Genomic DNA, 19,542 nt, shown 5'->3' with positions numbered 1-19,542 from the left:
TAGCCTGTTATTTTTCTGTACCAGATACTTTGAGGACGGAACACTATATTATAATCATGCATTGTGCATTTAAAGGAGAATCCGACCCTTTATTAAGAATTCACATTTCTTTTTTCGGGACCCCAGAACAGATTGGTCAATATTTGTGAACATGCAGCACTCTCCTCTAAAGTTAGAAACTAAAGGGAGAACCTTGAAATGTGCAATGTCATCCCAGTTTGTTCTCTAATAATGAATGGTGCTTTGACTGATTCCGTTATTTCTTTCACCAAAGGTTTTTCAAACCTTGAACTTTATATCCAATTCAAAATCAGAATGAGACCTGTTGGGGGGGTATACTACACAGCTACTGTAGATTATGGGGTCAGTCAGGTAACCCTTTTCCCCAAGTGGCTCAAAGTCATTTCAGCTTTATAACTTCAGTAGCCTGACTAATGAATCTTGTTATACAGCCCTGTGTCAAATGATAAATAAATGAACCTTGTAAACTTTCACTTATTTAGTATATGTGCATTATGACATAGTTCTTATTATTACCACCAGTTGGCTGTTCCAGTGACTGTACAGGACTAATGAAGATAATGGCCAACTGATTATAGCCGACACGTAGAAAATACCAATATGCTGTAAACAGCAAATGGACTGAATGATTACAATAAACTCGAAGGTAAAGAAATGACACCAGTTATCTCTTAACAGACTAAGTGTCTTAGAAGTTGGATTTAAGGTAGGTCTCACCTTAAAGTCTTTATCTTTGCAGTTGCTTTTGGGGAATATATTCCTGAACAGAAATTAGGGTTAAATTGGAGTTACAAACCAACAGAGACACAGTGAGCCTCCCAGTTTCCCACTTTGCCAAACAAAGCCCAGATTTTATATCTGCCTAACATAAAGTCGAGGTTAAATAGTGTTGCTTTTGCTTTGATTTTAGCCTAGGTGATAGTAAACCTTTCCATTTACCTATATCTATTTTCATCACACGGCCCTTTTTTCCGTAGACCCCTGCAGGTTTCAACAGGAAGTGGTCTGGAGGCAATGTCATGTCGGACCTTTTTTACCCTTAATCTACTGTAGATGTTCATTGTGTAAAAATAATTATGAATTGATATGAATTTGAAGTTCATGTTTGACATGATCACCATACAGTTTGAAAAAAAGAACAAAACAAACAACTATATCTGCTGCAAGAGAGGTCACGTTCAACATAAGTTTCATTTTCTTCCTGGTCATGTGTGACTGTCCTGCAGTGGCCCCGCAGAACCACTGCTCTATACTGAGCAGCTGTCGTTTAGGGTAGTTTATGTTTTCAGTATGACAAAGTAATGCTAAGTTCATTCTGGTGAAGAAATTCCTGCTCTCACTTGCCAAAGGTCAAAGGTCAAGATCTGTAATAGAAAACCTGTTGCTGTAGGGGTTTTTGTTAAGCAAAGTTGTTGCATTGCACCACGGTGGCTAGAGTGATGGTTGAAAAGACAGTTTCAATAGCCAAAAGGCTGAATTTGTCCTGTGCAAAGCAAGTGACTAAAGCCTGTGCTTTCAGAAAAGACGTATACCCAAATGACAGTTATTCTTTAATGGATGCACAGTGATGTAGTGGTTGTTGTGTGTATGCTCACAACCACAGACCAGGTATAGATTACACCAGTAAGTGGGTGATAAAGGTGGTAGTTCACAGCTTTTTGTACCTGTCAGCCACCACAAAATGAAAGATTTCAGCACAGAAAAAACTTCTAATGGCCTATCCTTGTTTTATATCTTTACAGAAATATGTATACATACGTGATTCTAAGAAGAAAATGTAAGATGATTTGGGCCTCCAGATGTCGTGAGAACACCCACAGATCAAATTGAGTGAAAGATGCTGGTAATGGGCTTACACACTCCAAGATGAAGGAAGAGACTGATGAAAGAAAAAATGACACGACAGACTGAGTGAAAAATATGGAGACAGGCAGCCAGTGCCAGAGAATATTAGATGTACAGCGCCACGTATTGCATTATAGGAAATGTAAATGTTCATTGTTCTCAGTAGTAATGAGCTTATACCTTGTTTTAGCTGACTTTTTCAGCAGTGAACAGTTCATGAGGAAGCATAACAGAAAGACAGGAGAACACTCCCAAGTACTTTACACACGTCAGCCAACCGGAGCCAGGCGCGCTCCCGCTGCTGCATGAACTAACTACTTAACTAAAAGGTTTTCCTGTATGGTGTGGTAGTGTGGGTTGCATTCAAGTAGTGTAGGAAATGTAAACGGTAAATGAAACGGTGTAATATCCATACAGGAGCCCGCATAAGCTGTAGAAAACAACCTTGCCATCATTCATAAAGGTGTAAAGTGGCCATGGAGACCATAGAAGTCACCACTGCTGTGATGTTCACGCTACTAGTAGTTTTACACGAACGACTCTTAAAGAAAATGTAGGCCCCTTTTCCTGTTACAGCTCATCTGCAATTCCTGGATCAACTGGTGGGCCATTTTTGATTTTCAAAAATATTCCAAATGTGGGCATAAGCATGTTGCTGGATTTTTAATTCCAAAGTTTGTGCTTCAGTGGCTGAAAATAGGCTTGGAAGGCTTGGTTTATATTCTTTATCATGAGCTAAGGGTCCCAAAATGGAGTCAAAAGCAAGTAAGTGATTGTTCTAAAGGGGGGAAACCTCTTTGTCTAAACAGAATTTATTATCCAAAAAAAAAAAAACCTGCATAAGTTACCAACCATATATTTTGGTTTTAGTAGGCTAAGTGATATACAGTAGGCTATAGTTAGCCAGTTAGCTTTAAGTTTGATTTACATTTACACACACAAATTAACTTGATAAATAAAATATTAAGAGTCTATAATAGAATATGCTAAAGCTACTATCTGTATCTGGTATCTGGGGTTTAATGTGCAGGTTGCAATAATGATATATTAAAGCTCTAGTAATAGGTGCTATAGTATGCTCTAATTATATAATTAAGCTCTAGTGTTTTTTTATTGAGTAAGATTAATTTGGAAATATCAAATAGGTTATAATAGGAATAGATAGTAGTGTTGATACTGTTTATTTAAATTTTCCTTTAGCTGGAGCTTGAGTGGGATTTCTACAATAGAGCAGAAGCAGATAAAAAAAACAAAAAAAAACAAACAAACAAAAAAAAACACTCCTTAAAAGTCTCCTTATCTGATTTCCAATCAAAGGAAGTTAAACGAACAAAATGTGCCCAAGGCAGACCTCTGAGCTTTACGAGGAGCACTTAAAGGCAGCAAAGGGAGGCGTTTCCATCGCTGCGTCTCCTGCCTGTTCAGCCTGATTTGTCCTCCTCTCCCCCTCCACCACCTCCTCCTCCTCCTCCTCTTCCTTTTATTTCTCACCGCATCTCCTCTGCCACCTGCCACAGCTGCGACGCAGCGATGGAGAGCTGCTGCAAATTATTGTAATCTCACAGAAGACCACCACCGAGGGAGAAAGGCAAAGACACAGAGGAAAAGATAGGTAAGAAAGAAAGAGATAGAGAGAGACAGAGAGAGAAAGAACGAGGGAGAAAGAGAGAGAGAGTGACAAGCGAAAACAGAAACATATGGTGTGTGTGGTGAGCGGCTGTTTCTGAGGATTGCTGAACCGGGCTGAAACTTATTCAACCAGCCGCGATCAACTACAAGGCTCATTTCACTCGTCCTCTTTATTTTTTCCCGACACTTCTCTGCCTTATTTTCGCGTGCTCACACCTGTGTGGGGCTGTGCTTACACATCTGTTTGATTAGTTTGTGCAGGGTGGATTGCGGTTGTTGTACCTCCCTGAACGCGCGCGCGCACACACACGCACACAGATCATCACAAGACGCGGTGCAGCCCACAAAAGCTTCTTGCAAGGAGGAAATTGAATTAGACGTTAGAAGTTATTCCTACTGAAGAGAAGCACAAGAGGGGCTGGCTCTCGGCTTTCCTTTGCTTTCCCGGCTCACCGTGTCTACTCCGGGCCCACCAGGAGTCTCCTAAGCCCTCCCCTCTCTCCTCCTACCTTCTCCCGATAACGAGCCATGTCTGGACAGACTGTGACCATCCCGGACGACCAGGCGTTCGCCAGCTTCAAGGCCGAGTGCCTGAGCGAGGACAGCTGGAGTCTGACCCACACCAAGGCAGGCATCACGGTGTGGACCCAAGGTCTGGAGGAAGGGAAGTCCGTCCACAAAATTAAGGTGAGACTTCTTAACACTACAGGTATGAAATATGTCAAGGCAAAAATATAGTGGGAGTTCTTAGAATATATTAAATTACAAGAGAGAAAGAAATTTCATTCATTTCTATGGAGTTTTATAACAAACATTTATAGGAATAATAGAAAGTAGTGAGGGCAGCACAAACACAAAGGGAATGGAGAGAAATAAAAACCCTGCTCTAAGTGCTCTTTCTAAATTCCCATATGATTCAAACTGCTGACATGCTTTAACCACTGCTTTTTGCTGCATGGTCCCATTGTCGCTGCAGAGGCTTCTCCAAACCACTAACAGCAGATTTCAAATGACAAAGCATACTGTATGTTGTCACTGAGTAAGCACATAAACAAATGGGTTGAAAAAAAATTTAAATATGGTGGTAACAGTGCAGGAGGAAACTTTCTATTTTTATTCACTGTTTAGTGCACACATCCTGTGTTCGATTAACACAACTATTTATAAATGTGTGTAGTGGTAGGGTTGTGAATTTAGGCCTGATACACTGTATAAGAACCCCCCCCCCCCCATGATAAAGAGAAGTGAGAGCAAGAGTCAGCCTCAGGAGGCAGGTTTAATTATCCACAGACACATCATCCTCTGCCAGTGAAACTATTTAAGTCTCCACCCATAAGCATATTTACCTTAGCTAGTTTTTAGCAAAATATGTCAACTTCTGTGGAATTAGATGTGCATACAGTTTGTCATCCATTTAACACAGAGGTGTTCAAAAGCACAGCCTGAGCTACTACAATATACAATAGAACTGATCAGGGCTCAGAAGAACAGTCCATAAAAATAATTGATGGATCGAGTTATGGATTTGTCTTTTATTCAGTGATTACAGGGAGGATGCTCTGCTATACTTGGTTTCAACTTATTCTAAATTGACTATCTTTGGCTTTAATGACTGAATATGCAGTTTAAAGACCTTTTGGGCTCTGATATCTAGTGCTGGCCATTTGTCTTTGCTTGTGAACACTGACAAAATGATCTCCAAGCCAAGGATTCTAATCTAGTTGTACTAGATTAGAAAGTCGTTCACTTCAAGAACAATAGGTGCGCTGGGTGGGGTGGGGGGGAATGCAGTAGTTCCTGATCATAGTTTAGGTAAGATAATAATGTGACAACCATGTGAAAGTACTTGATGAGCAAACTTTGTTAATAGCTGTCATGGCAGTTGGCCTTAAGTGTGAATGTTTGTCTTGGGAGGTGATGTGGATGCTCCATCAGAACAGTGATCCCACTTTAAGATGTGGAAAAACTGCTGCGTAACATCTAACACATTATATTTGACCACAGTCATTAATATTGCTTTGTTAGTGTTCTGAGACACAGGCCCAGAGGAAAAAGCTAATTCAAACGCTCTCGTCACAGCACACCAGTGGGAAAGCATGCTATTATTTCTTTAATAGGAATAGATGATTATACAAGTGGTTTGAATTTTCACACATGCTCAGATACAAAGGGAAACTTTAATACAACTTTCAGCTCCCTTTTTTAATTATATAGCGTCATTAAGATTATCCATTATTTGAAGATGATTAAACGCTGTAAGCCATGTTGCAGTTTCTTGTCTCAGGTGATCTTACTCACCCTTGCCTGGCTGAAGTTGTCTGTTAATATGCAAAATGTATAAATGCCTGCATACAGGACATTCACTCATCTTTAGTTAAGTCAAAAATATGTACTTGAATAAATGGTTAAAGATTTTCATCCAGACCTCTACATCTCGCCACAGTTTTGAACAAATCTAGCAGCACTTGGGTCCCACAGCCCCTGGGAAATTCTGAAAATTGAGAAAAAAAAGATATTGTTATATCACAGCTATAGTTGCAGTTCACCTTGCCCGTACGCATTACAGTCTCCACTTAGCCTCCGGTGTCGACTGGGAACCTGTCTGACTGACAGTTTAGTCCTTAACTGGCTCAAAACCTCTCGCAGTGTTGTCCATTTCACTTGAAGACTGATTTGGCTTCATAGCGGACAATTTAGGGAAGGTTGCCTCCACGCTTCCAACCTTCACACTACTTACTGATCTGACCACAGCTGACGAAAAAATGTGATTACTGTCAGTTACTCTGGGAAACATTTCCCTCTCGTATAGAGATATGGAAATTGAACACCTTCTCCTCTCTGTAAATGTGTGTGTGTGCTGTCCTGCTGGCGTATCCGGGTCTGAGGAGCGTGAGCAAGCCACCAGGTGTTTACATTGTTAAATAAAGTTGTGTGTGCGTGCATGGGTGTGTGTCTGTGTGCATAGGGGTGTTATCTTCATGTGCAGGGGGCACAACAGCAGAGGGTCTTTTCTCAGCCCCCTGCTATCTGTCTTTGTACCTGTGAGGCAGGTTCTTTGTGTGTTTGTTTGTGTTTGTGTGTGTGTGTGTGTGTGTGTGTGTGTGGGGGGGGTCAGGTTTGTGCAAATTAGCCTAATTTGCCTGTGTTACTCCTCAGGGTATGTCCTGTGTGTGCACAAGGAGAGGTGTATCATGTCTGCATCAGCAGGGTATAAAGTGTGTGTGTGTGTGTGTGTGTGCGTGCGCAGAGGGTAAGGTTCTCCTTATTCATGCTTTTTTATACAGGACAGGTGTTTTTCCTCATGGCAGCTCCGCAAACAGAGAAGTAGAAAGTACACACACACACACACATACACACACACGTTCGGAGATGGGGTGGGGCTTCTATCTATACAGTAACTGGCACTCTATCTTTATGCAAATATGACAGTTACAGGAGCTAGATTTTGCATTTCTCGTTTTCTTTCAGTCTTTCAGACGCTCAATCCTCCGCTCTGCAAATGTAGACACAATTGTGTGTGTGTGTGTGTGTGTGTGTGTGTGTGTGTGTGTGTGTGTGTGTGTGTGTGTGTGTGTGTGTGTGTGGGTAAGGGCTGGGGCATTCAGTGATGCCATAAATACAGCTTTTCTTTGCTGATGCATGTCAAATGATTGATGTGAGTTGAGACTTGCTTTCCCAACCTCTCCTCCCGTATCAGTTTCTCTCTTCCCTGTAGCATTAACAGCAGTAAAGGGGAAAACATAGTGTGTATCCAGAGAGAGAACAGACTGGCAATCTCCATTATCATTAGCCGTGTAATTATTATCAGCTTCATTATCATTGTAATCATTGCCACTGCCATATTCACCAATAATGGCGTGTAATCATAGCTGTAATCACTCACATGAACCATCATCATCATCATGATATCATTTGTCAGCACATGACTCCACACACAATGCACAATGTGTGTGTGTTTGCATATATGTGTGTGTTTGTGTGTAGGTGGTTTTGTTTACTTTAATAGTTGGGACAAGCTGTCAGATAGCTGCCAGCTCGTTTTGCCTCTCTGCCACACACACACACACACACACACACACACACACACACACACACACACACACACACATATAGTGGAGACTGCCGGGGTCTGCCTTCTCCCATGTTGACACAGAGGGAGTCCTGGCTCTGAATCACACACTCACCCATCTATTTTTTTTTTTTTTTTTTCATAATTGTCTTCAGCAATCACACATCAGCACCCAGAGGAGCAAATGATGAGAGCTGACAGGTTGGAGGGAGGTAGGGATGGAATGAGAGTGGCAGGGAGAGAACAAAAGTGGTTGAGACATGGAATAAGGGAGAGAATGAAAGGTGGGTGGTGTGGATTGGATGTGCAGAGGTCACAGGTCATTGGGTATTCTGAGTGGGCAGCGGGCGCAGTGTGGACAGGCTGGAAGAAAAGACTTCGCAAAAAGCACACGCACCTATTGTTTGCGTACCTAGTTGTCCGCCTGTTTGTCTCCCTCCGTCTCTGTTTTATCTTTCTGAACTCTCTTTCACCCGCCTCTCTCCTTGCTTCATCTGTTGAGTTTACTGAATTAGTACATAATGGAATTATGCACACGTGTACTTAGCTGCCTGTATGTCCTCATCCTGTGCTGGACGTCTTTTCTTCCCTACAGTTCTCTTCTTTCACCTTTTCATTTGCTTTTCCTTCTTCCTCCTACTCCTGTTTCAGTTGCCTGTGGATACAACACATCCTTTATTCTCCCTGGTCTTTTCTGAACTGCAAGTCTTCTGTGAATCTGTCCACACACACACACACACACACACACACACACACACACACACACACACACACACAGATATCAAATGTGAGACCTTACTGACACTTGTGTTCTGAGTTATTGTTCTCTTGTGGGAGCCTTTAGTGGTCAACAAAAATGACTTGGACATAGTAACAGTTTATTTTCTAAATCCCATCATACTGTATACTGTATGTGTTTTTGTAATTCCAGTATGGAGGGTTCATATTGAACAGTCAGAAACAAGCCTGTAAATTCATTGTAACAACAGCGTCTCCTTCACTGCTACCAGCAGGCATCCTCATGCATTCTCTGTCAGTAGGCAATTTTATTTTCCTGCAATGTCAATCTGCAGCCATACCCCAGTTCTGTACCTTGCAAAATTTCTCCTTGCACTCACAAAATAATTTCTGGGTAAGGTTTAAACTGTTGTCTTTAATAGAGTGTTATCACATTAGTTTAGGCAGCACTTTATCAGATAACTCTATAATCACTAATCGATTTTCAACAGTTAATGAGCCTGTCTCTGTAATCTAACAGGCTGATTTTGGTCTCCCTTTGCTTACTCACAGTGCTTGAAACTTTACTTGTATTCTTTATTTCATTAGGAATTATTAAATAGTAAATAGTATTAAATAGTTCATAAATAGTGTAAAATAAAGTCTAAGTAGCATTTTCATGTTGTGGCTGGTCAAGATTCAGCTAGTTTTAATGACTTTATACAACAGTGGCCACTTTAATGGATACACCGGTACAACGTTATGCAATCCAGTACAACTGCCCACTACAATATTTACACTTATAAAGATAATGTTCAGATTTAGTTGACATTGTCAGAAATGTGTGAATTCAGTTATATGTTAATTACTGAGGTCATAAGGTCACTTTTAATACGTAAGGGAAAGAATATTAGAAACACCTCTGAATGTCATTCGGCCCAGCACAACAGCAGCACTAACTATGACCTGAATGCTAAAACATGCAATTGAATTAACATTATACAGACTTGATGACAGAACAGTAGTATTGGGTCGCATTAGACTGTACAGGTGTGCTTAATAAAGTGGCCATTGGTTGCATACATTTAATCTATAACAATGCATTTAGGTTGATCACATATAATTTTAGCTGTATATCAGTTATGTATCTTTGATTTATTTGAGGACTATGCTTCTACAGTCTAAAGACTAGGTTAATTGAAAATCTCTAAATCGTCCATCGCTGTGACGGTGGGCATGAAAGTGTTTGTGTATATGTTTTAGCTCTGTGACGGTGTTGCAACCAGTTAAGGAGGGCTTTGTTTGGCCAACATGAACCTACTGTCTGCCTGTCCTCAAATCTTTTGAACTTTACTTGCACTCTGCCTGACTGCTGTTCAAGTTATTTAGCCATCTGAGCTTTGAGTATAATAACTGGAGTCGAACAGACATTTTCACATTTCTCTCAGTATTATGTGTCAGCGTCTGACCCCGAAATCATGACTCACTCTACCTCTTGAACAGAACCATAAATTAGCCTCAGTGATGTCCTATTTTAGGATAAATGATGAGGTCAGACCACATAATAATGATGCCCTGCGCCACAGTCAGACATTTACTGTACATGTTCTTATTCTGTCTGTTTCATGTAAAAAAATTTCCTGCATTCACTTGTTTACTGTGTTTGGGTATGTCATTTCAATTGAATGTTTTCAACTTCTTCTTGTTTCACAGCGTGGCTGTTTTGAAGCCGTGTGAGCCTGTGCCTGTGTCTAAGGGCTCTATAAATAAAGTTGATTTAAACAGCAGTGGCTCAGCAACAAGTGAACATAGCTATAGTGCACAACATGACATTGTTGTACATGTTCACTTTGGATTCAGAAGTAGTAAAATAACATTTCTTGAACAAGTGGATCGAGGCATCAAAATGGGACAATCCAGAGATATAATGATATCTGGTCCCAGGACAATTAACTGCTTAATTTGGGTCTTTGCCTAGAAAAGTTTTCTGAAATTGTAATATTTTTTTTATTTTTTTTATTTTCTGTGAGCTCTCAGTCCTCACTTTTACCCTCCCACTTTCCTTCCTTTTTGCATGTCGTTATTCCCCAGCATCATCTTTCATTTCCTCTTTGCTGGAACTTCCAACTCCAAAGAGATGATGGAAATGCTCTTCATAATCCTTTTGCCCAAAATGAGTATTTGATAAAGATGCATATGAATCAGAAGAAAGCATTGAATGAACAAAGTGAAACTGTCTACGAAGCTAAGCTAAGAGGGTAAACATCGTAAACATACCTGCTAAAAAGTAGAGATTAGAAGTAGTTACAGCTGTCAGAGCAGCCTAGCATGCTGGTGTTAGCATTTAGCTCAAACCACCTACTCATGTTATTTTACTCTTTCACATGATTATATCATTAATTATTAATCAATGATAAGTGATCAATTTTGCTAATCCATATCTGAACAAGCACTTTAGATGACATGTTTTTAAATTGCCGGTTCATATTTTGTCCTGTTACACCGAAGGTGAGCACTTAGTATTTCACTAGCTATTGTTATTATAGACTGGGGAGGAGACCTCCTGTTTAAACAGCTGTAAAGCCAAATGTAGAGTGAAGTCTGAAGTGATCATTTTCTCAAATTAAGCCCCGAGGGAACACAGGAAAGAAGATAGTACAGACTGAGCTTGAAACCTTCTGGACTATTTGTAAAGGGAGTTAAAATCATCAGGGACACTCAACCACTCTCGGTCCATTTCTTTCTCATTTACTTGTCTCCTCTTGATCTGTTTTACGCTCAGTCTTAACTGCTCTTAGTGTTTCTTTTTGTCACACATCCTCCATTGCTTTGTTCCTCTATGTCTTTATCTCAGCCGTTTTGTTTTTTCGACTCTCCTTTCTCTTTCTCCTTGTTGTTATTATAAAGACTAATTCCCCCTGACAATTGTAACTGTAGTAACAGCTTTACTCTGCAGACCTCTCTTTACATGGGGTGTATGTATACTACCATCTACTCCAAATCTGACAAAGGCATGAGTCCCCATGGTTTCATTAATAAGCTTGGACACACTTACACGAGACTGGTTCCAAATCAACAAGTATCGATGTGTAAAGAACTACTTTAAAATGCTTTAAAATGTATCACTATGCTTTATCTTAAGGTTTCCTTAAGTAGACTTTAGAGTTCGAAATGGATGCTAGCCTATTTTGGCTTTTGAGTTTGTTCCATTGAATGTGGTTTCCAGCATGAAACAATTCAATCTCATTTCTGGTTTAAAACTGGACATATCCTTCATGCTTTTGTCCAAACAGCAGGGGACCTTTGGACGTGTATAGCCTCTCAAAATCAAGCAGTCAGACCCCCCCTGCTACCCCTTCACTTTCACAACCATTTGACAGACTGTGTGGTGTGTGTGTCTATCTCTCTCTGTCCTTTTCTGAATGTGTTGTTTTCCATTTAAGAGCTCAGGTCTAGTAATGACTCATCTGTGGTCCGTGGCCCATCTCCTGATTCTCTGCTAATTTTCTCTCTCTCGCACACACACACACACACACACACACACACACACACACACACACACACACACACACACACACACACACACACACTCTGTCTCTTTCTTTGCTCTCTGACACTGATACTCTCCAGCCATCTGATGTCTAATCATTTACACGTCAGTTGCCATATTTGCCTGTCTATGTGTGTGTGTGTGCTTCTTTCAAACTGAGTATGTGCAGGATCCCCCAAACACTTATATTTACATTCATCCTCTTCATTCATTTATTCTGTTTATATCCCAGATTAAGTATGGGTGTTGAATTTTGTGCTTGTCTCTGATGTGTGCACCAGGATTGGTTTTTGTTTCTGCCTTTGTCAGCATGAATAGCAGTGAACTCTGTAGCTCCCCTCCACCATAGCACAGTACTTTACCGAGAATTTATGGGATGTAGCTTCATTAAAATTTCATGCATTTTCCTGCTGCATACTCTGCATTGGATATATGGTAAAAATAAAGTATGTTCAATGAGATGGTGTAAAATAAAATAAAATAGTTTTTTCTGTAATTGAGCGGTATTAACTCTGTGTAGTTTTTCTCTATTGCCTGACTGACTAAAACCTGCCTGTCTCTCTGTACCCGTGTCTCAGTGTCGGATGGTGTGTAAGGACGTGTCAGCTGAGATCATGTACGACGTTCTCCATGACATTGAATACAGGAGGAAATGGGACACAAATGTCATCGAGACTTTCGATATCGGGAGACTCACGGTCAACGCGGATGTTGGCTATTACTCATGTATGTTACATGTGTAAACATATGCTGCTTACAACAAGTGCCTGCGCTCATTTGTCACTAATATGATGTTGGGCTGTAAAGGAGAGCAGATACACACAGAGGTGCGTATTGACCTACGATTCACCAGATTGATCTTGTTTGTTAACAGGGAAGTGTCCAAAGCCTCTTCGGAACCGCGATGTCATCACGCTTCGCTCCTGGCTGCCAATAGGGAAAGATTACATCATCATGAACTACTCTGTCAAACATGCCGTGAGTACACACACACACACACACACACACACACACACACACACACACACACACACACACACACAGGGCTTACACAAGCTCAGCTGGAGCCCTGCTCATTCACCCCTTAATAACTCACCGTGCATCAAAGGTGAATTGTGAAATAATTTTGAAATGAGCACACATTAGGTGAGCAGACATGAACCTTTATCCATTTTAGCAAGCTTAAGGGCGTTGTGCTGCATGAAATGAAATCCCTAAATATCTGCAGGAAGGCGTGATACAAAGCTGTGTGTGTTAGTCATTTAAAAGACAGCTCATATGGAACCATCGCATCCAGGAAGATAAGACAATTTGGCACCTTTCCTAAGAGAGAGCACTCACGTACACCACTGCCCTACACTCGTACTTGGGGGAATGATAGATGTACTGTGTGCTGGCACTGCTTCACTTTAAGTGTAAGATAGTTGGTGTGATTCACTTCGGTGTATTTGTGTTTTTAGCTCAGCTTCCAGTCATGCTTTTTAAGAACTTTAGTAATTTGAGTGCCAAAGACCAGTGAAACAAACAGACTGATTAGAGAACGCTGTGACCATGTGAGTAACTTTCAGTTTGGAATCAGGCTGAAAATCTCAGCTTTTAGTTTTGGCTCTATTTCTATGTTGCTTGTCCAATCGGTATGTGAGGACTGGCATTTTCCATTGTAAAAGCTTGCACTCATCACCTACCTCTCTGGGGCTACAACAGCTGATTATTTCCACCATTTAGTAAGAAAATTGATTATCAAATAGCTGCAGATTAATTTTCAGCAACTAATCAATTAACCAAGTATCTGTTTCAGCTCTACCTCTCTTGCTCTGTCTTCCTGTCTGTCTTTCTTTTCTGTCCCTCCTCTCTTTTCATGTCTCCTTCTCTTTTTCTTTTCTGGCTTTCTTGCGATTCTGTCAGTATCCTTTTCTCTCTGTCTTTTTTCCCTCTCTGTTTCTCATTCCCGGTTTCCCTCACTGATGTCGTGTTTACAAAAGGATAAGACCTCTCATGTGACTGTTAGCTGTTGACTTCCGCCTTGCCTTCCGCATTCCTGCATCAATAAGTGGTTACGAACATAATAGACAGTGTGTGTGTGGTGTGACTTTGTGTGTGTGGTTAGCAGAGGTCTCTCTTGATAAGCAGTAGTATTTGAGAGCTTGACTTGTGGAGTGCAGCTTAAGGGGATACTCAGATCAGTGCTGAGTTCATGCGTCCACGACCAGGAGTCAGTCTGTTTCTACTGTATTTGACACTGCATTCATCTGCGCCCTTGTCCAGGATTAAAAGCAACAGCTTTTTCAATCATACATTTACAAACTGTTTCACCAATCAGCCTTTGGGATCCAGCTGCCATTACATTTGGGGCACATTGTTTTAGCCTAATTTATACCTGCACGAGAGGCTTATATAAATGCTAAAACTAACAACTGTTAATGACGGCTCTATCAGCTGACCTATTGAGTACTATTTTTTTTTAGCCTTAATGACAGCATGACTCCTGGGATGGCAATGCTGGTCTTTTGGCCTGTCGGGCGGTCCACCACTTTGGTTCAGACTAAAGTATTTCTATTGGGTGATATTTTGTGCAGATATTAATTGTCCACAGAGGATGAGGCCTACTGACTTTGGTGGTCCCCTGACTTCTTCTCTAGTGCCAACCTGACGTTGACATTTCTGTTCGTGACATATCTCCACAACTGAAGGATAACCATTAAATTTGGTCTCCCTCAAAATGAATTAAAAATTACTTGCGCCACCGTCAGGTCAAACTTTTAAATTGTCCAATACTTATACCTGCAAAACTAATGACGTTCCCATCAACCTCAGCAGCACTTTGTATTTAGTGCTAATTTGTAAATGTTTGCATACAAACATGCTAAACTATGGTGAACATGGTAAACATTACATGTACTGTATACCTGCTAAAACATCATCATGCTAGGTTTGTCAGTGTGAGCATGTTAGCATGCTGACATTCACATTTAGATCAAAGCACCACTGTGCTGAAGTACATCCTCACAGAGCTGCTAGCATGGCTGTATATTCTAATTGTGTTGTGAATATATAACATGTCAAAAATAACAAATGCCCATTGCAAGAAACAGACCGCAAAGTGTTGTCTTGTTGGTTTTGTATGGCCAACAGCTGAATGTTACAAGACTGTGAGACACATCGCTGGTGATTAATGCTTCAAATTTCCTGTTTTCTGTCATATAAAAAATCCTCTACATTACCTCAGAAATAATAATGCTGTCCCTGATTTCCCAGAAACTTGAGGATGATTCACAAAAGCTGTCATTGTACTGGCAGGAGAAATTCCTACAGTGTAACCTATTTGTAGAGAAGTGCAGGTACCAAAAATGTGAGTCAAATAGCAGGGAAAAGATAAAGCAGTTATCTGAAGTTCCCCTCTGATAACAGTTCTTCAGCTGGCTGCTGCTCTGTGTGCTTCTTAAGTTCGCCGCAGTGTGCCTGTCCCAATTAGCACAGGCTAACCAGTGCTGTACTTGTATCATCATGAATAATAATCTTAGATACATAGTCAAAGGAGCCAGCAGTGGAATAGTGGGCTAAAGCTGGCCTTTACTGCTGTGGCATTCACAGGGTAGTGTGGACTGGATTTGCATCAGAAATATGACTGTGAAGCACAAAATCTGATTGACTGGCAGCTTCAAAACGCAACACTGACACCCTGCAGACCCTGAATATGTTATTTGATAGATGCTCACAAGAAACTAAAGGCAAATAGTTTGTACATAAAACAGATACTAAAATAATGCTGCTGTTACGCAATGATTTCTGAGTATTTGGATGGATTATTACTTTAGTTGTTGTGAGTTGCAGTGTCTACAAGTCAATAAATAAATTGAATTAAAGTGAAGTATATTTAGCTAGCAGCTTGATTTGAAGTAACCGAAAATCAAGATATTACTGTGTTCTTTGTCCTTTTTTGACAGAAAACAAGACTGTACATGAATTGGATAATGACGATGATAATATCAATGTGTGTCTTTGTCTCTACAGAAATACCCTCCTAAAAAGGACATGGTGCGAGCCGTGTCCATTCAGACTGGCTACATGATCCAAAGCCAGGGACCCAACCACTGCACCCTCACATACATGGCCCAGGTTGACCCACGAGGTAACTAATATGCACACACACACACACACACACACACACACACACACACACACACACACACACACACACACACACACACACACACACACACGCACATGCACACATAATTAGAGGTAATCAGCACACAAGGACAAACTCGGCACACAAAAAAAAGACTGAAACACACTCTCTCCCACACACACACACACACACACACACACACACACACACACACACACACACACACACACACACACACAGGTGCTGAACGCATGCTCAAACTTCTAATGAATGATTCATTCCCCTGCCTTTATGTCAAAATGAGTCGTCATAGTAACCTTATGAAGGACACAGTCTGTTTCACTCTCCCATCTCTCTTGCTCTCTCTCTCTTGTCCACTTCTCTCTCCCTTCTTCCTTTTTGGTCTTTTTCTATTCATTTATCCTTTCTTCTTATTCTCCCTTTAATTCACTTCTTTACTGTCAATCTCTTGCATGCAAGTGCTGATTGTGTAAAGCTCTTTAATCACCCGTTTGTAGTGTGTGTGTGTGTGTGTGTGTGTGTCTGTGTGTGTGTGTGTGTGTGTGTGTGTGTGTGTGTGTGAAGTGCGTCCAAAGCCTCACTTTGATCCTGGATGACATGACATGTAATGAAGTAACCTTTAAATCCTCCTCTTCCTATTTCACTCTATTTCTGTCTCACTTTCATTCTCACACTTCATCTCTCTCTCTCTCTCTCTCTCTCTCTCTCTCTCTCTCTCTCTCTCTCTCTCTCTCTCTCCTCCATCTTCTGCTCACTCTGTCTCGTTTTGCAGGTTCATTACCCAAGTGGGTTGTCAACAAGTCTTCCCACTTCCTTGCTCCTCGTGTAAGTAATTTGCAGATTAACACAGATTCTGTTCATGTCTTGTATGTTTGTTGATGTGTTAATCTGGAGACAGTGCATGTCAGTCAAGATGAGAAATATGCAGACCTTATATGCATGTAAAATGGGCAGTCTCTTCTACACATTCCAGAAACACGAGTTAACTGTATTTGTTTGTGTGTTTGAGAGTGTGTGCTTATTTGTTGAAATAGGGCAAAGTCTCTCTCTCTCTCTCTCTCTCTCTCTCTCTCTCTCTCTCTCTGGGATGGAGAGCACCCTGGGATGCAGGAATCCCTTGATGATAGTCAAAAAATAGAAGCTCAGTGAGACGTACAAATCCCACTGAAAATAACTATGCTGATGACTTCAATATGATAAATATTGAAGGAAATTTCTCTCTGGGTCTTTTTTTGTCATTCAGAATTCAAAATATAAACAGGGTTACCATTTGATTCATATTTTTAAACCAAGTTGTTTAGTGTAAGTTTTTTTTTTTTAATCATGCAAATTTGCACAATTGCTTTTCCACCATTTTCACCATGTGAAATATGTAGGTCCACACAAGATCTCCTCCTAATAGCTCCCTCTTGACGTCTCTACCTCTTTTTCATCTCTGTAGATATCTCCATTCTTCATCACTTTCCCTTTTATATCCTGTGATCCTGTCACTCATCCATCTTCATTGCTTTTTTTTCCTGTAGTGCTGTTTCTGAGTTTAGTCAACTTCGTGTCTGTGTTGACCAATAATGAAAAACACTTTCAAGTACAAATCATTTCTAGCAATGACTGTCATTGTTCCCTTTCTGTTGGCTGAAGTGTTTCAGGATCAGTGTAACTCTGTCACGAGTTAAACAGATGTGTCATCTTTTTTCATTCCTTATAGGCAATGAAGAAGATCAACAAAGCCTGTTTGAAGTATTCAGACTGGAAGCAGAGACACAACCCTAGCTTCAAGCCCTGGATCTACCCCGAACAGACTACATTACCCAGCATCCCACTCTCTGAGCTCAGCATTCAGCATGCAGACAGCCTGGAGAATATTGATGAGAGCTCTCTGGCTGAGGCCCAGGAGAGAGAAGACAGCGACTAAAAAACACACGCACACAAACACACCCATGTATTCATACACACACACACAAACAGAAATGCAGGGATATATGTATGCTTGATACACATCTACAACCACACATATGTCAATGTGATTCTGTGTGTGTGTGTGTGTGTGTGTGTGTGTGTGTGTGTGTGTGTGTGTGTGTGGACACATGGACATACATTCTTGATTCCATACTGCATTGGCATATGCAGGCATGCTAACAGTCACATGTATGTAAGCATTCATGCACACAGACCAACTCATACTTCACCAACTTGATTCCACACTTACATACATAATGTATGACCAAATACATATACAACATGCATCATAGATGTACCTACTCACGAGGGGCTGCAAGACTACTTATTTTTACAAGTCAGTAAACTAATATTTAATATAGTCAAATGTGATTTTTCATGCTTGTTCAATGAATATCAAAGTTTTCTAATCATGGCCTATGCAGATTATCATAGCAAAATATATTTTCATTAAGATTCACTGTTTAAACATCTTGTTGTCATTCAAAATATGAACAATGGATTTGAAAATGCTTTCCTGCTGGGAAAACACTGGTGAAACCCCTGGTGGTCATGTATACAGTAGGAACATACCTGTGTAGACAAATGGACACACACCATTCTTTCACACTACATTTATGCACCCAGACATGTATACACACTAGATTTGTATCTTTTTGCCCGTATTGTCTCTCTGTCACTCATTATGTGTTTCCCTCACATTTTGTAAGCACATAATAAATATGCAGGTGTGCAGAAGGCAGCTGGAAATCCAAACCCAACCTGCAACCCTCTCTCTCACTCACACACACACACACACACACACACACACACACACACACACACACATACATATAGACACACATACAGATTTTACACTCACGTACTGTCTGCTCCTCTATTTGAGAGATGTTTGAATGTATGTAGAATTTAAAAATTAAATACATATTCCTACAAAGGTTTTCAAATTTCACTGGTAGTCTGAGTAATTTTTTCTGTGTGCGAGTGCTTCACATGTGTCACTACCTTTTGCTTGTGTTGATGTTTGATGCTCCCTGCAGATTTGCATGGTTGTAGCGATGCTAAAATATGTATAAAGGATCATTGACCTGATAAACTGTTTGAACACTATGACAACGTATTTTCACTCGCTGGAAAGTGTGCATGTGTGTTTGATGGATTGCATGTGCCCATGCACTCATGCATGTGTGTTGCGTATGTGTGCGCAGTTGCCTAGATCAGAATTAGGAATCCCCCAATCTGTTGGCATGGCAACGCTGAGATCGACTCAGCACCAAAGAGACACACAGGGAGATGAGAGCTTGCATGTCACAGAGGAAGTGATATATATCAGGGTGTTTGCCCGTCCTTCCCTATATAGAATTGGACTAAGAGCACATGTAATGTCCACAGCAATTTCTGTTTTCCCGTGTAGAGTTAATTGGATGGAAGACACCCGTCTAGCATGACACACACATACACACACAACAGAAACAGCAAGGTGGCCTACAGTATGGCTACAAAAATACATTAAACGGGCTGAACAGAATGCTGAGAAAATTATTTTAAAGCCCATCAAGCTTTGTCTGCCTCAGTAAGAGGAACATGTTGTGCTCTACATGTCAC

At 40.7% G+C, this 19,542-nt stretch overlaps 1 protein-coding gene across 1 annotated transcript; it reads left to right on the top strand.

Annotated features, from left to right (window-relative positions):
• Nucleotides 1-3,350: 3,350 nt before the first annotated feature.
• Nucleotides 3,351-18,889, top strand: stard10 (StAR related lipid transfer domain containing 10). Its single transcript, XM_022748453.1, has 6 exons — nucleotides 3,351-4,182; nucleotides 12,410-12,557; nucleotides 12,706-12,809; nucleotides 15,843-15,960; nucleotides 16,754-16,806; nucleotides 17,687-18,889. Exons 1-6 carry the CDS (start codon nucleotides 4,024-4,026, stop codon nucleotides 17,891-17,893), a joined length of 789 nt encoding a protein of 262 aa, XP_022604174.1. The 5' UTR covers nucleotides 3,351-4,023; the 3' UTR covers nucleotides 17,894-18,889.
• Nucleotides 18,890-19,542: the final 653 nt, after the last annotated feature.

Source organism: Seriola dumerili, unplaced genomic scaffold (genome assembly GCF_002260705.1).
Source record: "Seriola dumerili isolate Sdu_G_001 unplaced genomic scaffold, Sdu_1.0 BDQW01000122.1, whole genome shotgun sequence".
In the NCBI taxonomy this organism is placed as follows: Eukaryota; Metazoa; Chordata; class Actinopteri; order Carangiformes; family Carangidae; genus Seriola; species Seriola dumerili.
The sequence above is the reverse complement of the archived record's forward strand: the minus strand, read 5'-3'. Positions and strand labels throughout refer to the sequence as shown.

Bases quoted from the DNA above. Each gene is read 5' to 3' on its own strand.
- stard10 (XM_022748453.1), top strand. From the start codon at position 4,024: ATGTCTGGACAGACTGTGACCATCCCGGACGACCAGGCGTTCGCCAGC. The intron at 4,183-12,409 runs GTGAGACTTCTT...CCCGTGTCTCAG, and splicing joins AGTCCGTCCACAAAATTAAG to TGTCGGATGGTGTGTAAGGA. The intron at 16,807-17,686 runs GTAAGTAATTTG...CATTCCTTATAG, and splicing joins CCCACTTCCTTGCTCCTCGT to GCAATGAAGAAGATCAACAA.